General features: G+C 41.8%; 1 protein-coding gene across 2 annotated transcripts in view; it reads left to right on the top strand.

The window, feature by feature from the left end:
• Positions 1 to 26,924, top strand: part of ago3a (argonaute RISC catalytic component 3a) — a 29,045-nt gene extending 2,121 nt beyond the window's left edge. Inside the window, exons 2-19 of one of the 2 annotated variants that reach the window (XM_058647118.1) lie at positions 10,209 to 10,380; positions 11,510 to 11,630; positions 11,895 to 12,103; positions 12,736 to 12,872; positions 14,659 to 14,793; positions 15,133 to 15,220; positions 15,960 to 16,107; positions 16,213 to 16,332; positions 17,167 to 17,289; positions 18,441 to 18,574; positions 18,726 to 18,910; positions 19,602 to 19,761; positions 20,629 to 20,719; positions 20,929 to 21,123; positions 21,751 to 21,885; positions 22,808 to 22,909; positions 23,717 to 23,916; positions 24,404 to 26,924. In XM_058647118.1, the coding sequence (XP_058503101.1) occupies positions 10,209 to 10,380; positions 11,510 to 11,630; positions 11,895 to 12,103; positions 12,736 to 12,872; positions 14,659 to 14,793; positions 15,133 to 15,220; positions 15,960 to 16,107; positions 16,213 to 16,332; positions 17,167 to 17,289; positions 18,441 to 18,574; positions 18,726 to 18,910; positions 19,602 to 19,761; positions 20,629 to 20,719; positions 20,929 to 21,123; positions 21,751 to 21,885; positions 22,808 to 22,909; positions 23,717 to 23,916; positions 24,404 to 24,512 (2,564 nt within the window). In that variant the 3' untranslated portion in view covers positions 24,513 to 26,924. Of the gene's footprint in view, positions 1 to 10,208; positions 10,381 to 11,509; positions 11,631 to 11,894; positions 12,104 to 12,735; positions 12,873 to 14,658; positions 14,794 to 15,132; positions 15,221 to 15,959; positions 16,108 to 16,212; positions 16,333 to 17,166; positions 17,311 to 18,440; positions 18,575 to 18,725; positions 18,911 to 19,601; positions 19,762 to 20,628; positions 20,720 to 20,928; positions 21,124 to 21,750; positions 21,886 to 22,807; positions 22,910 to 23,716; positions 23,917 to 24,403 lie in introns of both variants that reach the window. The other variant, XM_058647117.1, reaches the window with a different exon arrangement.
• The last annotated feature ends 838 nt before the right edge of the window (positions 26,925 to 27,762 follow it).

The raw sequence follows: 27,762 nt of genomic DNA, 5'->3' as shown, positions 1-27,762 counted from the left end.
AGATTGCCACTCGCGTTAGTCATAAAAACACTACGAGTACTTGTAATGTTTATATTTCAAATTAAAGATTTTTAATTTTTTTTTAATTTTCGTCATTCTGTTTAAACACTGTTAACTGTTAATTTTCACAAATTAATCAAGTACTTATTTGTCCGTAAAATGTCTGAAAATGTTTTAATGGTTTCTTTGTTATATGGAGCAAAGAAACTGGGAAATATTCACTTTTAAGAAGCGGAAAAATCACAGAAACTGGTTTTAATGATTGGAAATACTTATATATTAAAATCGATTAATAGTTTCAGTTCAGTTTTTTTTACAGGGTAATAATGAACAAGCTGTGAAATATTCAGCTTAAAGTCAGCATGAGAACTTGTTACAGAGGATGAACTGTGTGTCCTTTCACAGACACTGTTCACCTACTGACCCCACACTGACCTCAACATAATTCACAATTCACAGCAGTAGAGTGTAAAGTGTCGTGGCCACAGCACTTTCACTGGAAACATGTCTATAATACCCGTACATGTGCAGTGTTTTATTTAAAAAAACAAAACATTGACAGGGTTCTTATTTGTACGTGGAGTTAATTTACTTGCGAGTCAATCCCTGGAGGTTTAGCTTGAGCTTTGAATGTATTTATCTGCAGCAGTGACCTCAAGTAACCTTAATAAATGCCTAAAATCCCTCGCCTGGTGGTAGTAAAGTTGCCTCTTTACCACTGTTTCATGTCTGATGCTGATATTGATTGTGTTCGTTGTGTTTTTAAAATGACTCTCGTCTGTTCTGCATTTTAGTTCCCGTGCATTTCCCTTCTGAATATTCTTTTTCTTTCACTTATGCCACAGTGTGAAGCTGACAGAATGTCAAGATCATTGTCAGCACATCTTTTCTCTACTAGTCTACTTATTCTGGGAATACTGCTCACGTCACGTAGGGCAAGATCTGCTCTTAGATTTTAGATATCGTCATATAGTGATAAAGTGTCTGTAGAGGTGGAAAGATAAAATTGATAATCATAAAATGATTTACTGAGTGCAAGTAAAAGTACTGAAGTACTGACTTTTTGAAGATACAAAAATGTACTTGAGTTAAAGTAAATCTCACATGAATTGTTTTTAATTAAAGGCTAAACTTTACACATAATGTATCGGTCAAAATGGGTTAAAGGTCACAAATGTCAGTCACTCAGGGAGCTTAATTATCATTCACCTGTTCTCGTCGTTCACCTGTCCTCTTTGTTCACCTGTCCTCATCGTTCACTTGTCCTCATCATTCACCTGTCCTCATCGTTCACTGCCAAAGTTTCTGATTTTTTTATTTAACTTGGTAACGGATGTGATTTCAAATGTAGTGAAATACAATTTCTCCAAAAAACAGACTTAAGTAAAATTACAAATTTTAGAAATGACTTTAAAAAGTAAACGTACACAAAGAATGCTGGCGGCAGCCATGTTTTCACTGAGACTGGGCTTCCTGGCCGTGTGTTTGGTGTCGGCAGTCTTCAGATCTAATAACTGAAAACGTCTTGTAGGTGAACGTGAGGACAATGTAGAGGACGTCTCCTCAGTGGATGTCCTCTGACCTGCTGCAGTTCTGTGACAGCTCAACACTCTGTTGAGTTGTGGCTGTTTCTCAGCTGCAGTACAAGTTTGACACTTTTGTGACCATTAATGAAAAACCAGGTAGTTCTTGAACAGCCGGATACAGCAATTGCTCCTCCTCTCCTCCTCCTCTTCCTCCTCCTCCTCCTTCTTCTCTCACTTCTACTCAGATGGGACTGTTCACACAATGTTGAGGGTGTTTTCCAAGTAACCAAGCACCTGCAGTGGTTAAGACAAACGGACACAAACAGCCACTGTAGAGGCAGGTGTGACTTAACATCATGTTATACTCTCAATTAGGTTAATTTAATTTGGCAGGTGCTTATGAAGGGGGGGGGGGGGGGAGCTTTCTTGGTGTTCTTTTGATAAGTATTTTATAAGTACTATTGTAGTCCAGGGTATTGTGTATGTGTATTGTGATAAACCAATTCGTCAATATCGTTATAACAAAGGTTCAACATACAGTATATGTATGTTTATGCACTGTGCAAATGCACTTTAGAAAAATATCTTCAGAACATGTTCACGTCTTTATCTCACTTTTAGGAAACTGTGAATTGCTCACTCTCCCACACCAAACCCCATAGAGAAAATCAGTGATTTTAACATCACAATGATCCACTGCTGCCTCCATCACAAAGTTCAAATGTCTTATCTTGTGACTTCGGCATCTGTAATCCTTCATTCAGATTGACTTCAGTGACACAAAGTGACCACACGAGGCAGCAGTAGACCAGCAGCTCCTGTGTCCCCGCGAGCTAAAATCACTGATTTTCTCTATGGACTTTAGTGTTCATTAAGTTCAACTTTGCAGCTAAATATGGAAGCACATCTGTCAGTAAGTGATAGCCACTGACAGTGAGTGATGCTGGTAGCAGGAGGACAATGAGACGGCAGAGAAGAGCAGGTTTTCCCCCACCCCCTCCTCCACCTGTCACACTCAGTAAGCAGGTGGGGTTTGAGTACAACAGAGATGACTCAGCTGTGTATGAAAGGCAGCCTTGGTGATGGAAGTGGTGGTGATGGGTTTTCATATCCATTAACAAATTACTAAAGGGGACTGGTATGAGTTTAATGAAGAGCTGGGCATTTTTCTCTGAAAATTTACAAATTTCTTGACCTTTATTTTCTGTTTTTTGACTCTTCTTCTTCTGTCAGTCTCTCCCTCTTTCACCAGTTTGTCCGCTCTTTGAAACACGTCTGTGTTTCCCGCTCTTTTTTTATTTAAACCCCCCCGTCCCCGTCCCACCCCCACTGTTCTCTGTCTGTCCCTCATTCTCTTCCTTGGTAACGGCAGCGATTCCTCTTTCTGTGCCTCAGTGGGAAACTCAGCCTTCCCTGTCATTCTCCTTGTATTGTGGTTCTCTTTGGAGTTTGTACAGACGGTGGGGTCGCCTTTTGAGGGAGGGGCTTACGACTTGATTTGCAGTCAGTTCCCATAATAGACACTTCATTCAAACAGCCCATTGATAATAGATGACCCTCGTCCTCAACCCCAGCCACCCAAAAGCCTAAAACAATGATATATTGATGTAAGTTTCTATAGAAAATACCCTTTGTTGTTGCTCTTTATGATTGTTATATCAAAGAAATACCATTGGAATATGTTAGACAGACTTTTCCAACAGGAAACTGAAGTTTGTTTACAAGACATTTGAAGTTACTGATGGAGGCAGTAGTGGATCAACAACTCCTGTGTGCTGTGATGTTAAAAACACCGATTTTCTCTATGGGGTTTGGTGTGGGAGAGTGAGTGGTTTACAAAGCAACATAAAATTCAAGGCTGTCTAACTGGAAGAAAAAGTAAATGTTGGACAGTTGGCGTTGACTTTGCGTCAATATCTTATATATAACCACTCTTCAAAAATCCCTGAAATATCCCTTTAAAATATTGTTGTTTATGCATTTCCACCCATTTCTGTTTTTGTTAACCTTAATATCCCCTTGACTGCATGCCATGTACACGTATTGAAAGTTAAAGCTGCAGTACATGACTTCGATTGTTGACGTTCTTATTCTGCCTCCGTTTGTTCTTCCTTCGTGAACAGAAACAATGTAACATTATATGTTTGCTGCGTCCTTCATTTAAAAACAAGCTCTGTTAAAACTATCAGACCTGACAGGGTGAGCGTTTGTTTGTATACAGCAACAGAGCCGGGGCGGGTGGAGACAAGAGAGACCGAGCAGTAGAGTTCACTTCACTCGTCTTTGTGGTTTCTGTCAAAGTCTGACCTGTTTGCAGTCGTCTCACTTTACTCGCTCAGTGTTGCTGTTGCCTCCGTCTGTCTTGACTTAACAGTGAGTCACTTCCTGTTTGCAGGGTTGGAATGTCACCAGGTGACACAAGAGCGCGTTGATCAAACGCTGCGTGAACTTGTGGTTTTGAGAGTTACCAGACGTTTGTTTTTATGTTGGGGAGTTGCGTACAACAGCGTTACAAGCAGGTCTGTGGTTTTTAATCACACCACGTGCAGCACTTTTATGTTTTGACAGAGAAACATCTGATATAAGCTCACACACATGTTTGTTGATGTGAAGGAGTGTGAGTAAGAGGAAGAGAGGGGGAGAGGCTGAAGGTTGTGATGTGTCACAGAGCAGCCAGACCACGCTGCTTTTCCACCTCCTCCTCCTCCTCTTTCTTCGTTTCCCCTCCCTGAGGTCTGGTTTTTGGGGGAGCGGAGCTGAAAGAGGCTCATTTTAGGGGGGGAGTTTGTGGACAGGAAGAGAAGGAATTAGTCAGATGGGGAAGTCGGAGTGTGTTTCGTTGGGGGCTCACGGCAGGAGAGACAGAAATCTCTACTGTTTTATCTGTGGAAACGGACTCAAGTATCTACAGTCACGTCACATCTGAAATATTATTAATAGAGTTCAACAGCAACTTCATGTTTTGGTCATTGTTTACCACAAAATTTAGAGGCGTATTTGTAATTACATGAACAGAAGTGGGATTTAAATGTTTCTCAGCTGATGAATTTAAATTGTATCCATATTTTTATTCCCTTGTAGCAGCAAATTAAAAAAACAAAACACATTTTGCCTTTTTCTTCCAATCAGACAGACATGCATACAGTAGTCTGTGCTGAATTTGCAGGATCTACAGTGTCCTAATTATATGTTCACGTCTTTATCTCAATGTTAGACAGACTTTTCCAGCAGGAAAGTGAAGTTTGTAAACCACTCACTCTCCCACACTGAACCCCATAGAGAAAACCACAGGAGCTGCTGGTCTACGATAAGATCGATTAACTGAATAACAATTGCTTGGTACCACTTGTCTCGATGTCCAGTCATAAATACTGTGAATCTTCACTGTTTCCCACTAAAACAATATTTCCCCTGGCATAGACTTTGCTTGGCTCTGCCTCAGGTGTGTCAGATGTTAACATGTTGTTGTGACTGACCAGGCTTGAGAGGGACTCCCACAGGTGCCAGACACAACAACACTCTGGAGGTTTGAGAAAGAGAAGAGACCAGAGGAGTGTGTCTGTGTCGTTGTTGTTGTTGTTGTGAGCATCAATCATTCCTCACCGGCTATCTGTGTGTGCGCGTGTGTCTGTCCTCTGCCTGCTGTGACTGACGCCATTGTGCCTCACCACTGAGCGCTCGCCCTGCTCCCACAGCTCAGGCCTCTGTGGATTAGAAACACAACAGCTGTATTATGTATATGTGTGTGTGTGTGTGTGTGTGTGTGTGTGTGTGTGTGTGTGAGCACTCGTTAGCAACATGGACGTCTGTGTACTGGCGTGGTGTGTGTGTGTGTCTGTGTCCTCAACATGGGCGGAGTCATGCCGTGACGTGGTTTTCTACGCGACCCAAACTAGTGACTTGTAAAGCAGTTGTTTTGGGTGAAATTGAATCATTAAAAAAGAACTTCAGGCTCTGTCTGACACTGAAGTGAAATACCAGTCAACGTGGTTTTCAGGAGTGCTGTCTCTAAATCCACCAGACCTCCTCTGTTCAATATCGACACTTTACATATTTGCTTTGATAAATGTTGGAGATGAACGCATGTTTTCAGGATTTTTGAGTCTTTTTAACTTTGATCTACAGTTGGACATTGTTGATTGTTGATTCTCGTGTCGGACGTCGTGCTCATGACTCTTCAGTGACGACACTCTCTGACCAATCAGTGACCGTCAGTCTGTTGACGTCACATTTTAGTGTCGGCTCAGCTGAACCTCGTCAGAGCAGGAACTAAAAAATACACCAGGTATCAGGTTTTATCACTGATGGAGAAACAAAACAAAGCAGTAGTGGAAAAGCCACCTGAGTGTGGAGTGGATCCCTGGGCCTGCAGCCTCCTGATACTGCAGTGATGGAGGATCCCTGGGCCTGCAGCCTCCTGACTCTGCAGTGATGGTGGATCCCTGGGCCTGCAGCCTCCTGACTATGCAGTGATGGTGGATCCCTGGGCCTGCAGCCTCCTGACTCTGCAGTGATGGTGGATCCCTGGGCCTGCAGCCTCCTGACTCTGCAGTAATAGTGGATCCCTGGGCCTGCAGCCTGACTCTGCAGTGATAGTGGATCCCTGGGCCTGCAGCCTGACTCTGCAGTGACGGTGGATCCCTGGGCCTGCAGCCTCCTGGCTCTGCAGTGATAGTGTATCCCTTGGCCTGCAGCCTCCTGACTCTGCAGTAATAGTGGATCCATGGGCCTGCAGCCTCCTGGCTCTGCAGTGATAGTGGATCCCTGGGCTTGCATCCCCCTGACTCTGCAGTGATAGTGGATCCCTGGGCCTGCAGCCTCCTGGCTCTGCAGTGATAGTGGATCCCTGGGCCTGCATCCCCCTGACTCTGCAGTGATAGTGGATCCCTGGGCCTGCATCCCCCTGACTCTGCAGTGATAGTGGATCCCTGGGCCTGCATCCCCCTGACTCTGCAGTGATAGTGGATCCCTGGGCCTGCATCCCACTGACTCTGCAGTGATGGTGGATCCCTGCCCACTGTGACTGTGTGGCTGGGTTATGTTGCAGAGTGGAACGAGTTCACATTGCTGAGATGTTTGTGAACAAATATGCATCCGCTCAGTAAGAAATTATTGGCCCGCGAAAAACACCCTTTCATAAATGATATCTAATAATAATCTGTGTATATGTTTGAGTTTATGTCCTGATATAGCAGATGTATGTGGATATAAAGCTGGACACAGGTTGTTTCTCTGGACTCATGAGAAGTTTTAGAGTGAAAATACACTGTAAAATACATTTTAAATACACTACAAGTATACTGTAAAATACACAGTAAATACACTAAATATGTATAAACAAAATATAATCTACTGTTGATATGTGTTATTAAAATATGTTTATTATTCCCTTTCATTTCAGATAAAACCTGCTTTATTTCTTTACATGAAGGATATTTACATGTTACGAACAATTACATCGAACACAATTAATTAGGCTTTAAATGATTCCATGTATATTTTAGTATTTAGTGTATTCATTATATTTATTTTGTGTAATAAATCTGATGATTACAGCTTTTTAAACCAGCCAAAGTCATCACTGATACTTTATCGTGATATGACGACGATAACGGATCACAGATCACCATATATAGATATAATGATAACAATAATAATAATAATAATAAGACGTATGACAAATGGTGTAAAAGGTGCTTCAGAGGCAGTGAGAGCAGCAGACGGAGGGGGGAAAAAAGCTCCCACATTATGGAGATGAAAAATGCTGAAGTGTTTTTGTGTCGAGCACTTTCAGATAATTACAGGAAGGAGATGCTTTAACAAACAGAGGAGAGAAGATTTCATCCTCCCTCTGTCCACAAGTATGTTTCTCATTTCCTGAGCGTCACACACACGCGTGACAGCGGTGGGAAAAGAATCCCTCTCTCTATCTGTCCCTGAAGAACACAACTGTGTGTGTGTGTGTGTTTTAGTGAAAATGAAACAAGCGTGAGGGATAAGGAGTGAACGAGTGATCGCAAAACAAAAGTGTTTTTGTCACGATTTTCCCTGAAACTCAGCGTTTATTGCTTTAACCTTGGCCTTGATTTAAACCTGGTATAGTCAATGAGTCAGTTTATATTACTGTAGTGCTTTTCTTTAGGGCTGCAGCAACCATTCATCCATTAGTATATTAATCATCCACTTTTTAAATGATTTAAACAAGTTTTTCTTAAATGTGAATATTTTCTGGGTTTTTTTTGCTCCACATCACAAAGAAATTGTTAAAACTGAGTCATTTTGGTTTGTGGACAAAAACAAGATATCATTTTCCATGTTTGATCAACATTTTTCATCATTTTCTGGCATTTTATGGACCAAACAACTTTTCAATTCATGGAGCAAATACTGGACACATGAGGAAAGTTTAAAAAAAATATTTCTAAGATAATTCGAACATTTTGAAGTTTAATTAAATTCAAATCAACATGTTGATTTTTTTCTGATAGTGAAGGACGACTTTCTTCTGTGTTTCTGTGATTTTTCTGCTTCTTAAATGTGAATATTTCCTGGTTTCTTTGCTCCACGTAACAAAGAAATCATTAAAACATTAAATCATTTTGGTTTGTGGAGAAAAACAAGACATCAGTTTACAGACCAGAAAAACACAGAATCCATCAATTGAGAAAATGATCAATGCATTAATCCGTGATGTCACAGCCCTGCTTTTCATACAAAAAGTATTTAAAAGAGACAAAACCTTTATCATTAATGTGGAAAGACTAGAGCCCGAGTAAAAGCTAGATTAAATACTTACACAGACTAAAATAATCCTTACAGAGTAGAATGAACGAAGATGGGAAAGAGGCAACAACAAACTACTGGAATAAGAGAAATAAGAAATAAACTGAGAAAATAATACTAATTAAAAGCCAGACTAAAAGGTTGGTCTTTAAAACACACGATAAAATGTTGTGTCGCATAAATACGTTCATTTTTGTGTTGTTGCCTTTTATTAAATCACAAAAGACACATTTTGCTGGTGATTCTGAAAAACAGAATTTGACGAGAAAGTAAAGCAGATTTCATAGGGTTTTAGTCGTGACGCGCGTTAGTCCTGGTTTTTGATAACATCTCTGTGTTTTTTTGGTTTTACTGTGTCGGGAATATTTTCTCTGTGAATCATATACAAAAAACTGTGAAACACCACACACTACAAATCTCTGCCTGTCTCTGTGTGTGGCTTTGAGACAAAAGAGAAAACCAAAACTACATACACATAACCCTATGTGGTGTTCTTTTTTTATTCTATATCAGTGGAAGCCTGTGGTTGCTACTGTAAGTCATCTGCAGCAGCTCTGCTCTGCTGTGTGTGTGTGTGTGTGTGTGTGTGTTTCTCGTACCATGGTGACTCTGTGACTCACGCTGAGTAGAAGCCAGTACTGAGAGGCAGATGAAAGCCGGAAAACACCAACTCTGCCCACTCTCTAATCCTGCCACTCCCTGTTTCTCCCCTCCACCGCCCCCACCACCCCCACCACCTCCACCACCTCCTCCCTCAAATTCACCAGGAGTGTCACATGAAAGAAGAGCTCAGAGTCACAGGAGACGCTCGTGAAGTTCCTCTCCATGCCGTCTTCACTGAGTTCTCTCCTGAAGTTCACTCTGAACTGTGTTGTAGATTTGTGTCAACCTTAAATGGAAAGTTCAACTTCTTTTTTTCTGAAGTGTGGTCGTGTGAGGTTCTGACACATACTGTAGTCAGCGCTGACTCAGGAATCAGAAACCAGTCTGAGCTGGAGATACTCATTCTCAGTTTGAGTCTACGATGTCTTAAGAACATGTTCACGTCTTCTTCTCACTGTTAGACTTTTCCAGCAGGAAACTGAAGTTTGTAAGCCACTCACTCTCCCACACCAAAGAGAAAGTGTGGGATTTTAGCTCTGATCTGATTTTCTCTATGGGGTTTGGTGCCACATTTAATCAGGCATAAAAAATCTGATCTAATCACTTTAAATGATTTTTTTTCTTTTTTCTGAAGTTCCCTGAATGAGGTCACACTTCATGGTAGACGACCTTAATGAAGACTTACCAGTGTGTGTGTGTGTGTGTGTGTGTGCCGCCTGTGCCTCAGAGGGACAATTACCATGACAAAAGTTTGTGTGCGCTTAGTTTTATTTCAAAGGAAATGCTGTGTGAGGAGACTTTCTCTTAGCTTTTCAAAAATAATAACAATAATAATTTTAATTCGGGCTGATCATTTTCACCGTCAGATGACCCTGTGAGTCTTCTGTTGCTCCTCAGTTGTGAGGATGTTTTCATGAACTTTTCTTCACCACTAACATCACCCACACACTTGAGCTTATGAGTCACATGATCACTGACTGATGAATCACACTCAAAACTCTCAGTTTATCAAGTCAGACACACTTTACCACTGAGGAGTCAATGTTTGTGATGAATTATGCTCAGAATCTTCCCACTGATCGTCGACCACTGTGTCAGATTGTGGTGGGTTTATATGTTTGGGTTTCCTTTGTACACCTTCTGTTTTACTTTCCATTATTTTTCTGTGTAAAACACAACAAACAACTTATATTACACTAAACCTTTTCCATAAACTGGCATATATGAGTAATGATGCACATTATCTTCACCCTGAATGACCGGTCTATGTTCTCATGAATCGTGTTCTCCTCTCAGGAGCCGTTGGGGCCCAGTCCCTGTTCTCCATGCCTCGGCGGCCTGGCTATGGCACCATGGGGAAGCCCATCAAGCTGCTGGCCAACTGCTTCCAGGTGGAGATCCCCAAGATGGATGTCTACCTCTACGAGGTGGACATAAAGCCTGACAAGTGTCCGCGGCGAGTCAACAGGTCAGACGCCATATTCATCTGGGGCCTCATGTATAAAAGACAGCGCAGCTTTCATACTAAAAGACGGCGTACGCGCAAAATTTGAAAAGTACGTACGCAAAGAAAATCTCAGATTTATAAAACCGTGCGTACGCCAAGTCCTGCGCACCTTTTCCTTATACATCCCATCAAACGTGAGACTGAGTGGAGGTGAATGAGTAACACACCCCGCCCCTGTTCCACCCACAAATGCGGCAGCAAAGAAAGAGGGAAATAAAAGAAAAAGAAGTAAAATGCGCAATCAACGCATCAATTTATGATATATAAATCTGTAAAAATATATTATTTTGGTTGTTTGTTTTTTTTGGAATTAGTGATAAACACGAAGGAACTAAATGTCAGGGTCACAGTGACCAATCTCATTTTAATATTAATATTAATATTGATGCTTAAAAAATGGCTGTGCAATGATAGTTGATCCTGTGCATGTTTTTTTCTGATGTATGTATTTAGACATGATTTATCCGTGTGTTATAAGTGTCACACATCATCATCTACACACATTACGCACAGAATAAGCAGACAGAGCTCACAGAGTTACTCCATGTAACGATTCATGACTGTCACTGATTGTGTTGTGGAAGTTGGGGAGGGAGGAAGATGCCGGTGTTCCGGAGTCTCCAGCAGCTGATGAGCGCTCCCTGGCATCGTCTTTCTCTTCCAATGAAAGGCGAAGCGGTGGCGGGGAAAACTTTTTTGCAGTTATTTCGTTATCCTATCTTATCTATTAAAATGGGATAAAGAAAATGTTCTACTCAACGTTCAAGTCCCATTTTCTTACAACAAATTAGTCCTTAACTTTACTTTGGAGCGTTTAAACCATTATTGACTGACGTGTGTTCATGTCAGCAGCTATGTGTCTATTTACATCGTTAGTTAAAGAAAATATTCATATGTGGAAAATTCATTCTCGTAATTTGCTCAAAGTAAGTAAGTGAGTCTCCCTCTTTCACTCACTCACGCACACACACAGGTTTGTTTGTTTGCGCACAGGATCAGTTTCGTCTTTAATGTCCTCTCTGATGTTGTCCACATATGTTCAAACGTATGTGGTGTGTGTGTGTGTGTGTGTGTGTTTTGTGTCGCACAGGGAAGTGGTTGACTCGATGGTGCAGCACTTCAAGGTGACGATCTTCGGGGATCGCAGGCCGGTCTACGATGGGAAGAAGAGCCTGTACACAGCCAACCCACTGCCCGTGGCTCCCACAGGGGTGAGCTGCAGATACAATGTGAAAAGTCTGGACACTCACACATCTTTGGAAGCGATGACACAGTTTACCCACGTTTCATTCTAGATCCGCTCTTATCACAGAACATTTATAAAAAATGGATTTTTGAAGATTCACAATTTGACCGCTGCCACTCGTATGTGTCGTACTTTATCTTCTTCACTAAAACTGACATCATGTTCTGTCGACGACGAGCTGAAATGAGTGACTGAGACCATGACGTTTCCACCTCCTCCTCCTCCACAGGTGGACCTGGATGTCACTCTGCCAGGTGAAGGAGGGAAAGACCGTCCCTTCAAAGTGTCAATCAAATTTGTGTCTCTGGTCAGCTGGCACATGCTGCACGAGGTACTGACGGGCCGCAGCATGCCTGAGCCCCTGGAGCTGGACAAACCCATCAGCACCAACCCGGTCCACGCGGTGGACGTGGTCCTGCGACACCTGCCCTCCATGAAGTGAGCTGTCCATGCTTTTCATTTTTTTTTTTAAACATAACAAAAGCCATTCGTGCTCTAATTATATTAAAGAATGAAATATTCATTTGATACCTTTACCTTTGTTAAACCACATTTAAGTCAAAAAATAGTAATATACGAAAGTAAGAAATGGCTATAACACTAATGTTCACCAAACAAAGTAAAAGAAAATCCTCTTTGACTCGTAGCAAATGGTAAATATTAGTTTTGTCTTGGTGTCGTTATCAGCGCTGTGATCTCAGCGGAAATCAAACACAGCTCGTGTGGACTCGGCTTCTAACTTGACCTCACGCCGTCTTTCACTCAATATCACTTTTCCTCAGGTTTTATCACCAAACATAGCCTGTAATAATAAAAGGTTTATTATTAAAAACCTGTTCATATCCACACACCTTTCATGCTTCTGTTTTTATTGGCATCGTGACACTTTAACAAAGCAGGTCCACAAACTAAAGGATAGTAATCCATTAGTAATCGAGTAATTTTTTCAGCCCTAATTTGAAGTTTCCACATCACACACTCTTTGATTCTGTGATTATTTTACTTTAAAGCCATAATCTCTTTTTTATTCTTGGTCTTTTTTTAATGGCTGCTGGCGTCTCTTGTTGCAGGTACACTCCGGTGGGTCGATCCTTCTTCTCGGCTCCAGAGGGCTATGATCATCCTCTGGGAGGCGGGAGGGAGGTGTGGTTTGGCTTCCATCAGTCTGTGCGGCCCGCCATGTGGAAGATGATGCTCAACATTGACGGTGAGAAGCAAAACTTCCTTTTTTACATTGCTTTAAACAGTACCGATGAAAACTCTTAAAGTCTTGTTTTAGCTATTGAACAAAAGACTCACCTAATTAAGAGTTACGACATCTGAAGAACATGTTCACGTCTTTATCTTCACTGTTAGACAGACTTTTCCAACAGGAAACCCAAGTTTGTAAATCACTCACTCTCCCACACCAAACCTCACAGAAAATCAGTGATTTTAGCTCACGGGGACACAGGAGCTGCTTGTCTACTGCTGCCTCCTGTGGTCATTTTGTGTCACTGAGGTAAATCTAAACTAAGCTGAAGTGACAAAATCAGACATTTGAACTTAGTGATGAAGGCAGCAGTGGATCAACAACTCCTGTGTGCTGTGATGTTAAAATCACTGATTTTCTCTATGAGGTTTGGTGTGGGAGAGTGAGTGGTTTACAAACTTCACTTTCCTGTTGGAAAAGTCTGTCTAACAGTGAGATAAAGACGTGAACGTGTTCTGAAGACTTGGACTGACCATAGATATGGAATGATGTGAAAATATCTCCCAGCTTTGGCTGCTTGTTGGTAAAAATTCAGTGTGTGATTATTTGTGGAAACGTTGGAGCAGAGAGGATGTGATGGAGAATGTGTTTAACCATATTGAAGCTGCAGGAGAGAAAGTGTGTGTGTGTGTGATAGTTTGGTTCTTAGCTGGATGGGAACTGAGTCTTTGGTTGCTGTGGAGACAGAGAGCGCTGTGTGTGTGTGTGTGTGAGAGTGGGTGTTGCTGGGGTCAGGAGGGTGCTTGTGTGTGTGGAGCATTTCCTCCAGACGCCTTTTGTTTTGCTCCAAGTGTTTGAAGCCTCTCTGTTTTTAAATCTCAACGTTTTTTTTTCCCTCACTCTTTGTCTCGTTTTCCCGCCTTCTCATCCTCGCAAATCAATTGGTCAACCTCGGGCTTCTCGTCTGCTGTCAGGCGGCAACAGAACAGCAACAGCAGCAGCAGTAACAGCAGCAGTAACAACAGCAGCAGCAGCAGCAGCAGCAGCAGCGCTCTGCTGCTGTGTCTATTAACCGTGTTGAGAAAAGGTTCAGGTGTCACAATCCTGCAGCTTCTATATTTAAGAAAGAACGCATGAGTGCAGTGACACTTTTAATTATTTTCCAACACAAATAATTCTGTCTTACTCTACATTTATACAAAGAAGAAGGACTATAAAATGTGCGCTTATACTGCCATCTTCTGGGCAAACACATTCTACATTGTATATAGTGTCACTCTAGTCAGTATTTCCTTATTCTGTTCATAGTGTTCATGTCTTTATCTCACAGACTTTTCCAACAGGAAACTGAAGTTTGTAAACCACTCACTCTCACACACCAAACCCCATAGAGGAAATCAGTGATTTTAACATCACAGCACACAGGAGTTGATGATCCGCTGCTGCCTCCATCACTAAGTTCAAAGGTCTGATTTTGTCACACCAGCTTTTAAAATCCTTAGTTTAGATTTACTTCAGTGACACAAAGTGACCACACGAGGCAGCAGTAGACCAGCAGCTCCTGTGACCCCGCGAGCTAAAATCACTGATTTTCTCGATGTTCTTTAAGATATCGTAGACTTAAACGCACAGCTGCACTGATGTAACCATGACAACCACATTTTTTAAATGATCTCATGGAATCATCACGACCACCGTTCATTTTCCCTCCTGCTCTTTAAAAGCCTGTGTTGAAGCTCTGAATGTTGTATGATAATTATCATAATTATTCTGATGATTATTTTTTGTGTTTGTGTCGCAGTGTCTGCCACCGCGTTCTACAAGGCCCAGCCTGTCATCCAGTTCATGTGTGAAGTGCTGGACATCCACAACATCGACGAGCAGCCGCGTCCACTCACAGACTCACACCGGGTCAAATTCACCAAAGAGATCAAAGGTGACACACACACACACACACACATACTTTCTTTACCTCACCTGTAAATGCTTTGGTGGTGCAGTTACTCACCTGTGAACGGTTGATGAAACTCACCAAGGGTTTTTATGTCATTAGTGATGCTAACTATGTCTCCAGTGAGTCAAACCCTGAAGAGAAACTGCTTTTCTTCTGTACTCCACATGTTTTCAGCCTCTATTTTATGACAGGGACTTTAATTTTGTCCACATGAGATAAAAACTGTGACCACAGATGAAAACAAAAGTTACAGCTGGTCACAAACACTCACATTTTAATTGTTTTTAATGCTGCTCTAATACTTCGCCGTATTTTACCCAGGCTTGAAGGTGGAGGTGACGCACTGTGGAACAATGCGGAGGAAGTACCGCGTCTGCAACGTGACCCGCCGACCTGCCAGCCATCAAACGTGAGTCACACCTCAGGGTGGGCACAGTGAGTGTGTGTGTGTGTGTGATGATCATCAGTTCACCAAAGTAACCAGACACAAGCTGACTCATCAAAAAAAGAAACATGTGGTCAGCATTAGTCATTTATTAGTGAAGCAGCCGTGAGACGTCGTTCTCATCGTCCTCATAAACAAACAGAAATCTAGAGAAAGGACACCATGACAGTCTGTCAGTGAGAAACGCACTCATAATGAGGTGATTACTGATATTTAGTCATATTTAAATAGTTCCTGTTGGAATGATGGCAAAATGTACAGTATAACTTGTGTTTCTGTTGAAAACCAATAAAAATTTGTTACAAAAAAAAAGAAAAACAGATTTTTAGCCACTTAACAAAAGATTCCACTCATAAAATCTACGTCAGTTTAAGTCTACGATGTTTTAAGAACATGTTCTTGTCTTTATCTCACTGTTAGACAGACTTTTCCAACAGGAAACTGAAGTTTGTAAACCACTCACTCTCCCACACCAAAGTCCATAGAGAAAGTGAGCGATTTTAACATCACAGCACACAGGAGTTGTTGATCCACTGCTGAATAGGAATTTTATGAGGTGAATCTTTTCTTAAGTTGCTAAAAATCCAGTTTCTGTCTCAGTGTTGGAAGCTGGTTCCTGGTGTTGCAAATCAAAGTCAGAAAAACATGAATTTCCCCCTTTTAAAATCCAAATAAAAGACTGTGTGTGTGTGTGTGTGTGCAGGTTCCCTTTACAGTTGGAAAACGGTCAGACAGTGGAGCGAACTGTCGCCCAGTACTTCAGGGAGAAGTACAGCCTGCAGCTCAAGTATCCACATTTGCCCTGTTTACAAGTGGGTCAGGAGCAGAAGCACACCTACCTCCCCCTGGAGGTGAGAGCACACATTTCACCTTCCTTATTTGCGTTTTTAAGTGTGTTTTTAAGTGTGTTTTAAAGAAGATCTCTGACTGAAAATGCTCCTGTTGTTTCTCTGCAGGTGTGTAACATTGTAGCAGGACAGCGATGCATCAAGAAGCTGACGGATAATCAGACGTCCACCATGATCAAAGCCACAGCTCGTTCTGCACCGGACAGGCAGGAGGAGATCAGCAGACTGGTGAGGAAATCTTCATCAATCAAATCACATGACACATGAATCCCACATTGTCCAGTCTCACTGTGAACTACAGCTGACACATGTCAGCTGTCCTTTCACCCCAACCGGTTTCCTTTCACCCCAACCGGTCGAGGCAGATGACTGCACATTTCTGAGCCTGGTTCTGCCAGAGATTTCTTCCTGTTAAGAGGGAGTTTTTTCTCTCCACTGATGCCTAGTGCTTGCTCATTGTGTGAACTGTTGGGGTTCTCTGCTCTCTTTGATGTTGTCTATGTACAGTGCCCTGAGATAATGTATGTTATGATTTGGCGCTATACAAATAAAATTGAATTGAATTGAATTGAATGTCCCCCTTTAAAATCACAAAGTCACTTTGAAATCATGCAATTAACCAACCTCAAATGATGCCGACAGGGCTGCAGTGATTTATTGATTTAGTAATCAATTACTCAATTAATCATCAACTATTTTGAGTGTTTTTTTTTTTTTTTCAATAATCAAAACAAGTTTATTGGAGTTTTCAGCTACTTAAATGTGAATATTTTCTAGTTTCTGTCATTTTTTTATTTAAAAATGACACCTAAAGTGAACTTCCTGCCAACAGGGATTCAAAGAAAAACTATTTTTAGCCTCTTAAATGAAATACTCGAGTATATAACGTCAGCCGGAGAATCTCCCAAATTTCGTTGTCCACAAAATAACGACAATAAAGGCTATTCTATTCTATTCAATGCTGATTGGCCATCATGTCACCCTAACCCAAATTGGCATCCATTTACGCACCATTAAACTGTTTTTGTGGTGTTGTTATGACGCTCCCTTCTTTCTCTGCAGGTGCGTAGTGCCAACTACGAGGCCGACCCATTTGTGCAGGAGTTCCAGTTCAAAGTGCGCGACGAGATGGCCCACGTGACGGGGCGAGTGCTACCCGCCCCCATGCTGCAGTACGGCGGCAGGGTGAGCACAGAGCACTTTATGGTACCCTTCTTTTAAATCACGCCCATTCTCTCTGTTTGTCTGACACGCTCTCCCTCTCCTCAGCCTTTGTCTCTGAGGGGACACTAACTCACCGCCTTCTGTGTGGACCTGATGATGTCTTTCTGGCTTATTCTTTAGTTTATTTGTTTGTGGTTGAGTCTTAGTCTTGGAAAATCATAAATTTCACCATTAAAAGCTAAATAATTAGGCCTAAAATGAACTTCCTGTCAGCAGGGACTCAAAGAAAAACACATTTTAGCCTCTTAAATGAGATACTCAGCTGATGAAATGTACAGTCTAGGATATCTTAAGAACATGTTCATGTCTTTATTTCACTGTTAGACAGACTTTTCCAACAGGAAACTGACGTTTGTAAACCACTCACTCTCCCACACCAGAGAGTGTGGGAGAGTGAGTGGTTTACAAACTTCCATTTCCTGTTGGAAAAATCTGTCTGACGGTGTAACCCTGCCTGTCTTGCACTGTTTGAGATATAGGGGGCGTTCTCAGCTCACTCAGTGCTAGGCATGTGTTTGCACTTTATCCAGCTATACTTAAAACCCCTTAAATATCCCTTAAATCTTTTCATAGAGGACAGGATAGACCTACCATGTAGATTGTTTTGAATGGAAAAGAAATGTAAACGATCACCATGGCACAAACAGCCTTTTCCATCATTTTTCTAATCTTCATATTCCATTTGAGACTGAATCACAGTATTAACATTGTTTATATTTTCTGAGGAGACGCATCTTTTATTATAATAGTCCCTTTTGTTTCTGTTATATTACAGCACATATACAGTCACACACACACGTTATTGAGCATGACATACATTAGATTTCAAGAATTGGTGCGTCTCATTTGGTCATTGGTTGTTTTTCTTGGAATGTCATCTCTTTTCATGTCTCTCTGCTCAGAACTTAGACTTTGCTTTCGTCAGTTCTTTTCTCAAAGTGTGTTAGTTGTTGTTGTGTTGATACGAGTGTTGATATGAGTGTTGATACATTATTGTACGAGTGTTGATACATAATAGAAGGAGTGTGTGAGAGTGAAAGAGTGTGAACATAAGTGTTTTTCCCCCCACGTTTATCGTGAGTACATGTAATGAAACTGCGATGTCATTGCAGAACCGCACTGTGGCCACGCCCAGCCACGGCGTGTGGGACATGAGAGGGAAGCAGTTCCACACCGGGGTGGAGATTAAGATGTGGGCCATCGCCTGCTTCGCCACACAGAGGCAGTGTCGAGAAGAAATCCTGAAGTAGGATTATTTATTCACGTCTTTTTGTCTGTATTAACAACTAAGATTCTGTTTCCCCCGTGCCTCCTGCGATGGTCGTCCAACTATAAATAAAGTTAAAATTTTCCTTGAAATACCCAGCCCTACCACTCTCCGTTATGTCCTCATGCAGGGGTTTCACCGACCAGCTACGTAAGATCTCCAAGGACGCTGGGATGCCCATTCAAGGTCAGCCATGTTTCTGTAAATACGCCCAGGGAGCGGACAGCGTGGAGCCCATGTTCAGACACCTGAAGAACACCTACGCCGGGCTGCAGCTCATCATTGTCATCCTGCCAGGAAAGACTCCCGTCTACGGTGAGAGAACATCCCAAATAAATGTTTTATTAGACATCAGGGATTTGTTTGATGAGACCCAGCATCTTTTACCAATCACTACCACCGGTGGGAACATTTATGGTGCTTTTCCATTTCACAGTTCCAGGACAACTCGACTCAGCACAGCTTCAACTAGTGACTTGTAAAGCAGTTGTTTTGGCTGAATCATTAGAATCATTGGATTAACGTGGTTTTCAGCAGTGCTGTGTCTAAATACACCAGATTCCTCTGTTAAACACATTTGCTTTGCTAAATGTTGGAGATGAACGCATGTTTTCAGGATTTTTAAGTCTTTTTAACTTTGATCTACAGTTGGACATTGTTGGCTTTGATTCTTGTTTCGGACGTCGCGCTCATGACTCTTCAGTGACAACACTCTCAGTCTGTTGACGTCACATTTTAGTATCGGCTCAGCTGAACCTCATCAGAGCAGGAACTAAGAAAACCACCCACAGGTACCAGGTTCTATCACTGATGGAAAAAAAACTGTGCCAAGTCAAGTTGAGTTGAGCTGGAACTGTGTCGTTGAAAAGCGTCATTAGGATTTAAAATCACTGAACACAAGCTGTTCCACTACTTTTCTTTAATCCAAATTTTTAGGCTGAGATTCTTATACGCTCCTTCTTCAATCTTGAATATTGAATGTTGATTTTCGTTGCGCGCTCTGCAGCGGAGGTGAAGCGTGTGGGCGACACTCTCCTTGGCATGGCCACCCAGTGTGTTCAGGTGAAGAACGTGGTGAAGACGTCGCCTCAGACTCTGTCCAACCTCTGCCTCAAGATCAACGTGAAGCTGGGAGGCATCAACAACATCCTGGTGCCTCATCAACGGTCAGTGACTGCACTGCAAACATGTAGAGAAGTTTTATCAAGTGTGGTTTGTATCTTAAGAACATGTTCACGTCTTTATCTCACTGTTAGACAGACTTCTCCAACAGAGAGTTTGTAAACCACTCACTCTCCCACACCAAACCCCATTGAGAAAATCAGTGATTTTAACATCACACACACAGGAGCTGTTGATCCACTGCTGCCTCATCACTAATTTCAAATGTGATATTTTGTGACTTTGGCATTTTAAATTCTTAGTTCAGATTTACCTCAGTGACACAAAGTGACCACACGAGGCAGCAGGAGACCAGCAGCTCCTGTATTTTCCTTTCCTGTTGGAAAAGTCTAACTGTGAAACAAAGACATGAACACAGTATATTCTTAGACTGAAGCTGATGTAGATTTTATTAGGTGAATCTTTTATGCTTGTATTGTTGTCACATTATAACAACATAATCTTTTATTTTTTCGTTCCATCTGATAAAATATAACTGTTTATTTTATCTTGTTTTTGTCCACAAACAAAAAATGATCCAGCTTGAATGATTTCTTTGTTTTATGGAGCAAAGAAACCAGAAAATATTCACCTTTTAAGAAGCTGAAAAAAATCACACAAACTGGTTTTAATTATGAACAAAAAACACTAAAACCGATCAAAGCAATTGCAAAAAGCTGCTGTCAGCTACATTGTTTGCCTTTAATCTGATATAAATAGCTCTGTATTCCCACAGCTATCACTGAGTGTTTACTCAGTGACATGGGTTTCAGTCTCTGATTATAAGATTATAAAAAAATCTACTTCACAATGCTGTGTCCAGTCAGGAACCAGAACCAGCTTTAATCAGCTTTAAATGTGTTTGTCCACAGACCTTCAGTGTTTCAGCAGCCAGTGATTTTCTTGGGAGCAGACGTAACACATCCGCCTGCTGGAGATGGAAAGAAGCCTTCAATAGCTGCAGTGAGTTTATTTTTATTTTCTTGAGATATTTGATGAAAAGTGCTGTATGAAGTTTATTATTGTTATTACTATTATTTAAATGTGTAGACTTTGGGAAAATGATGACGTCATAATCCCCTTTTTTTTATTAAAGATACGTTTTTACTGTTGTGTTATTTGAACTCGTTTCTTGTTGATTTGTGTGAATAAATGTGTCTGGACTTGTGCAGGTGGTCGGCAGCATGGACGCCCACCCCAGCAGGTACTGTGCGACTGTGCGGGTCCAGAGGCCCAGGCAGGAGGTCATCCAGGACCTGGCCTCCATGGTGCGGGAGCTGCTCATACAGTTCTACAAATCCACGCGCTACAAGCCCACCAGGATCATTTTCTACAGGGATGGAGTTTCAGAAGGCCAGTTCAGACAGGTCGGTCATCTTAACGCGGCAAAACCAACAGAAACCACCGACTCAAGAACATCTCAGGAGCTCCGTCCTGTGTTTATCAGCTCGTTTCTTTAAAAAAAAAAAAAAAAAAAAAAAGATGCAAGTTCTTAAAACTCTTAAATATTTGTGTTTGCCATTATCTAGAAGGACAGCTGTGATAATTGTAAAGTAATTCTAGATAAAGCATACATTTTGGTTTCAATTGATTAAATAATCAAACTTTTTTTGTTTTTACTGAGCATTTTTTGAACATTTTAAAGATAAAAACAAGAACCTAACTCCATATTTTTTGGAGAAAAGTAAATGTGCAGATTCTAATATTTGAACATCCTTAAAATCTGTTATAATCGATTATAAAATAGTTAAGATCAACTGATTGTATTTTCTTGGCAGATTGCAATCTATTATTTTCATGTTTTTTCATTTTATTTCATTACATTTTTGATATAAATTGGAATGTATTTTATTGGCTGATTCCATTTAGCCCTTTTGACCTGCTGATACCAATTTTTGCCAATTTCTGTTTTTTTGAAGATGGAAGTAAAAGGCTCGAGATCTTCTTCTTCTGATACTATTTTCTTGGCTTACTGTGATGTCTTGTTTCTTCAGGTGCTGTATTATGAGCTGCTGGCCATCCGCGAGGCCTGCATCAGTCTGGAGAAAGAGTATCAGCCTGGCATCACCTACATTGTTGTACAAAAACGTCACCACACACGTCTCTTCTGTGCCGACCGCAACGAAAGAGTGAGTCCCGACCACACACACACACACACACACACATGCATAAACATCAACTGAACAGAGCCACATGTACAGTATAACTGCTCCTTTAACCCTCTTATGACCGTCGTCAGGAGGATTTATTTAGATTTTATGGCTGTAGAATTGAGAAAAAAACAAAAATCTTTGTTTTTGAATTTTAACGTTGTCATGTTTGAATACTTGCGTGTGTGCGTGCTCCAGCTCTGTGAGCGCATGAAACGACTTCCCCCTCCTTAATTACCTTCAGTTATCAGCCGGACGCTGCTGTTTCGCCGCTAAATGCTGTAATTACATTCAATTAAAGCATTAGTGCTGGCTGCTAACTGAGATCTGTGGAATGGCACTCGAGGCCCTCGGGTCAGACTTTTCAGTGCATCAAGTACCAGCCTCTCTGGACCATTAGGCTTTTTAATTGGCTGGTTTTTGAAGCACTAAGTAAACCTTTTTACATGCTCTGGTCCATCAACTAGTTATTTTGTTCAACTCCTCATTTCTGCTTCCCCCCACCCACTTTTTATGTTCCAGTTGTTGTCGTGGAGACCGGGAAACATGGGGGAAATTAAAACAACAGTCCTGATTAAACATCTGTTATCAAGGGAAGCATTGAGCCTCAAGGACTGAATGAAACCCAAGAGATTAGTAGTCCTTTTCTCTCAGCGAGTTACTTCCGGTTTCAAAAGACCTACTTCCGGTGTGCTGGTCATGGCATGCAGATATGTTCTGGCCAAGGCCCTGGTCTCAAAAATGAAGTTTTGAGCAGATCGGTCGATATACGGCCAAGTTACAGGGCTGTGGAACTCTGACCGTAAACCGTGACCTGTGGGAACAGTTCAGAGTGTGTAGACAGCAGCTTTAAGGTTTTCATAGAAGACAGTGATCAGTGGCTTTATTGTGTTTTTGGCAGGTTGGACGCAGTGGAAACATTCCTGCTGGTACGACCGTGGATACGGACATCACACATCCGTACGAGTTTGACTTTTACCTCTGCAGTCACGCTGGAATACAGGTGAGGCATCTGAAGACTGTGCTTTTAACATCGTTGTTGTTCACATTTAGGAAGCTGAAAAAAATGGATAATCTGCAGCCAGTGGTCCACATGCATAAATAAATGAATACAATTTAACAAAAGACTCAACTAATAAAATCGATGTCAGTTTAAGTCTACGATATCTGAAGAACACGTTCACATGTTTATCTCACTGTTACACAGACTTTTCCAACAGGAAACTGAAGTTTGTAAACCACTCACTCTCCCACACCAAACCCCATAGAGAAAATCAGTGATTTTAACATCACAGCACACAGGAGTTGTTGATCCACTGCTGCCTCCATCACTAAGTTCAAATGTCTTATTTTGTCACTTCGGCATGTGACGTCCTTTGTTCAGTTTAAAAAAAGTGAAACAAAGTGACCACACGAGGCAGCAGTGGACCAGCAGCTCCTGTGTCCCTGTGACCTAAAATCACAGATTTTCTCTATGGACTTTGGTGTGGGAGAGTTAGTGGTTTATAAACTTCACTTTCCTGTTGGAAAAGTCTGTCTAACAGTGAGATAAAGATGTGAACATATTCTTAAGACATCGTAGACTTAAACTGACATAGAAAAGAGTCTTTTGTTCAGAGGCTAAAATCAGTTTTTTTCTGCTTCCCTGCTGGCAGCCATGATTTGATGTGATCTATGCTTTACACAGTCACCATCTCATACATCCAGACTTACAAAAGTAAAATGTGAACTACCCTTAATGGTTTACATTTAGTTTCACTCACTTCTTTGTTAAACGTGAGCTAACCAGTGCGTTGTGGTGTTGTCGCAGGGCACCAGTCGACCCTCTCACTACCACGTCCTGTGGGACGACAACTGTTTCACCGCTGACGAGTTCCAGCTGCTCACCTACCAGTTGTGCCACACCTACGTGCGCTGCACCCGCTCAGTCTCCATCCCCGCTCCAGCCTACTACGCCCACCTGGTGGCCTTCCGCGCTCGCTACCACCTGGTGGACAAAGAACACGACAGGTGAGGGAGCAGGACAGTGAGCGAAGAGAAAAGGATTTTTCAGTTTCCTGAATTAATTTAATCTTTGTTTCTGTCACTTTTTAAAAAAAAAATCATCTACAAATTAATATTATTTGATAAGTTCTTCCTTTTAATTCAAAGCCTTACCCTCACCTTTATCCTAATCCAGAGGTCTCAAACTGTTTTCATGTGTTTTTTAAACACCTTTTTATATTGTGAACTATTTATCGTTCCATATCAAAACAAGCACTTTTATTTTGTAATGATGTGAAATATCATCACAAATATTATTATTTTGAAGTTTTTTTCACTTTACTGGCCAAACTAACCTTTAACCTGATTCCAACCCAAACCCTCAAACCTAAACCATTTTCCTTGATTATTAGTTCAGCTTTTGTGAGAACAGTAGTATGTTCATAGCAGTCTTGTGTGTTTTATTTTGTTACATCACCGTCACTTCCTGTCGTCTCTCCCTCTCTCTCTTCAGCGCTGAGGGCAGCCACGTGTCCGGTCAGAGTAACGGCCGGGACCCGCAGGCGCTGGCCAAAGCTGTTCAGATCCACCACGACACCCTGAGGACCATGTACTTCGCCTGAGCTCCGCACACACACACACACACACACACTTCTCTCCCTGTCATTGCCCACCCTGTTAACACACACACACACACAGACGCAACCATGTACGCCAGTGGAGGAGTCCTCACCTTGTCGCGCCCCGCCTGGCGCCTGGCCCCCGCCACCCCCACCCCCACCAGACGCCTCGTCAATCCGGACCTGACACTGTGCAGAGGGAAGGAGGGAGGGAAGGAGGGAAGGAGACACACCCACATTGGACTGAGGACGCAAACGTCGCTTTAAAACAGAAAAAAAAACACACAAGAGAGAAACTATTATGCAAAATCAAACCAGCCAACGCGTTGTTTTATTCTCCGCCCTCTCACAGCGCCTGCTCTGGTCTCTGGAGGTGTATGTTTTCTTTTAGTTTACCCCTCTTTTTTTCCACTCTTTCACTCGTCTGCTCCTCGGCCGTTCACACGTACCTCAAGTCAGTTTTGAGCAGCAGCACTTTTCACATTTGTCGTGGAGCAGAGAAGAGTCGGTCTCCGCTGGCGTCTGTTTTCCCTCTGGATTACAATTTCACGGTTGCCACTTATTATTATTCTTATTATTATTATTATTATTGTTGATATTATTATTATTATTTTCCCCTCGCTGTATTTCCTCTCATGTTTCACTCGTGTATGTGTGTGTGTGTGTGTGTGGTCAGCAGTTCGTGTGAGCACACTGCCACCTGTTGGCTGACGAGGTATGACGAGCTGTCGCTGTGTCCGTGTCAGATCATTTTTCTCTCACCTATTTTAAACGTGGGTTTAGTTTTTAAGTGGCTGATTTCTATATCAATTGCTTAAATGCAGCCATGTATGAGTTTTATTTAAAGTATAACACTGTTATTTTTCCTTCTTCTACATTATGGACATTATATTATTTGTTTGTTTTTAAAAAAAAATCATTTAAACGTGTAATCCTATGTTTTTAATCTCGGTAAATGTCATTTCTTACTCCAGTGCTTTATCTCACATTTCCCTCTGTGGAGTCTGAGGCGGACGTGTTTTCCTCGAGTGCAATAATCAGTTGAACGAGGAGGAAAGAGGACGTAAAAAAAAACAACCATAAAAACAGTTTCCACATTTCATTTGAAGACATTGTGACGTGTTTTCCTCAGAGAGGTGTCGATGATGAGTTTTGCCTTTTTTGAGGCAAAGAAAAAACAAAACCGGTGCGAGTGCAGTTTATGGTAGTTTTCATGTTTTTACTTGAATTGAAGAATTTTATCGGCCTCTTTTACCAGAAAAATCAAAGCTTTTCTTCACCAGAGAGCAGCGGAACGAGTCAAAGAGAGGTCGTAGAGAGGTGGTAGAGTTTAAGTGCCTGGTGGAAGTGGAATTGTTTGACGGTCAGAAGCTGCACAGCCTTATGACGACGACCCTGTTTGTTTTGTTTTTTGTGGCTAAAAGAAAGTTTCACCTGAAGCCTCTGAAGTCTCTGATGCCTCTGATGTCTCTGAAGTCTCTGATGCCTCTGAAGCCTGTGAAGTCTATGATGCCTCGTTTGCACGACACGATTGTCAGACATGTTTCCGGCATGGTTCGGTTTGGTGCAGTACGGTAAAGTCCTGGATCAGGCTGGTGTTTTGGACTGAGAACAGTACTTTTACCCGGTAGGCGGGGGTGTGGGTGTGGTCTGTGCCCGATGGTGACGTAGCGTGACGTCGCACGGCAACGAATGTGACAACAGACGTCCAGCAGCTCTTTTTTTTTTCTGCTCAGTTTGTGGCTGTTGTGGGCGGAGCCAGTCTTGCTCCGCCTTGACTGTACCGTACCATTTTAAGGAATGGAATGTTTGGTTCTTTATTTAGCTTTTATGGCTGTAGAATTGTCAGAAAATGTTCAGTGAGTGAGTTCTTCTGCTCCTTTTTTTTTTTTATTCAACCGTTCACTGAGAAGCTAACGTTGCTAACGTGTGACGCACCGGTGAATCTCGTCTGTGATTGGATGCTCGTTCTGCGGGAAGTCCTGAGGTTCTACCGTAATGACAAGTATATTAACGCAAACGCTCTGCTCTCTGGTATCTTTCCATCCATCTTCTACCCTGGACAGAACGCCAGTGCATAGTTTTTGAATTTACTAGACATCACAAACGGTCTATAGGAGTTACGGTAATGAGAAGAACACGTGACCGATCCTGTCTTGTGACGACAGAAGAGTTGATTTGGTTCTATTGCTGAAGGAAATGCAAAGAAAACTGTACTGGACCAAACTGAACCGTTCCACTGGGTGGAAGCGCGGCTGTTTATGTTATGAACGTTGTGAATCCTCAGTGCGAGTTGAGCGATCGCCCAGAGGAATACGACATCTAAAGATGATCAAAGATCGGGTTTGATGAAACGATTAAGGCTGCAACCGATACTCAACCAAGGGTCTACTTTGATCATCGACTGATCGAGTTTTTTAACAAGACATTTGAGAACGTCTTCATTTCCAGGTTTGACAACCATTTATGGACCAAATTACTTATCGATTCTGTCAATTATTGTTAGCTGTGGCCCTAAAACAGAACGATCACATGACAGCGTGTCGCGGCGACCCCACCACTCTGAAGGTTGTGTAGTGTGAACTTGGCTTTGTTTTTTTGTTTTTTTTCCTCAACAACAACCGTCGTCTACTGACTTTTCTATCCATCTCATTCAGATCCTGTATGTTGTGTATATTTGTGACGTTTGCCTCTTACAGCAGTTTTCGATCAGTCGTGAGCTTAATATTCATTATTCAGATTATGGATCCAGCTGCTACAGTTAGTTTGATTTCAAATTGGGGGCGGAGTTCATGGACATGGGCGGGGTCGGACACTTGAAGCTGCAGTAGGCGGGGTTCTTTTACTGCGTTCTCCGAGCTGCTCTGTGATTGGTCAGAGCCTTCTGGTCAGTTATATCGGCACAAGTTTGTTTTCATCTGAAAAAGTAAAATTCTGCTTGCGACACAACGGCGATGGTGAAGAGTCGCAGCGTGAAAAGTGACGAAGGGTTAGCGAAGTAAGAAATGTTTAAATGTCTCATTTTCTGCTCGTCCACACTAAGAAACAAATCTGTTTTCATTTGTCTCCGTTTTCAAGGCTTGAAATTGAGCCATGAGGACATTTTCAAAGTGTCCGTCTCAGATCATGTGATTTATGTGGCACTGAAATGATAAATGATCTTATGGAATTATTGGACAACCGCGAACATAAAAAAAATCCTGCCTACTGCTCCTTTAAATAGTAAAACTCCATCAATAAAACTGTTTCTGTC

The sequence above is a fragment of the Solea solea genome, chromosome 13, assembly GCF_958295425.1.
Source record: "Solea solea chromosome 13, fSolSol10.1, whole genome shotgun sequence".
In the NCBI taxonomy this organism is placed as follows: Eukaryota; Metazoa; Chordata; class Actinopteri; order Pleuronectiformes; family Soleidae; genus Solea; species Solea solea.
Note: the sequence above shows the minus strand (reverse complement) of the source record. Positions and strands in the feature narration are given on the sequence as shown.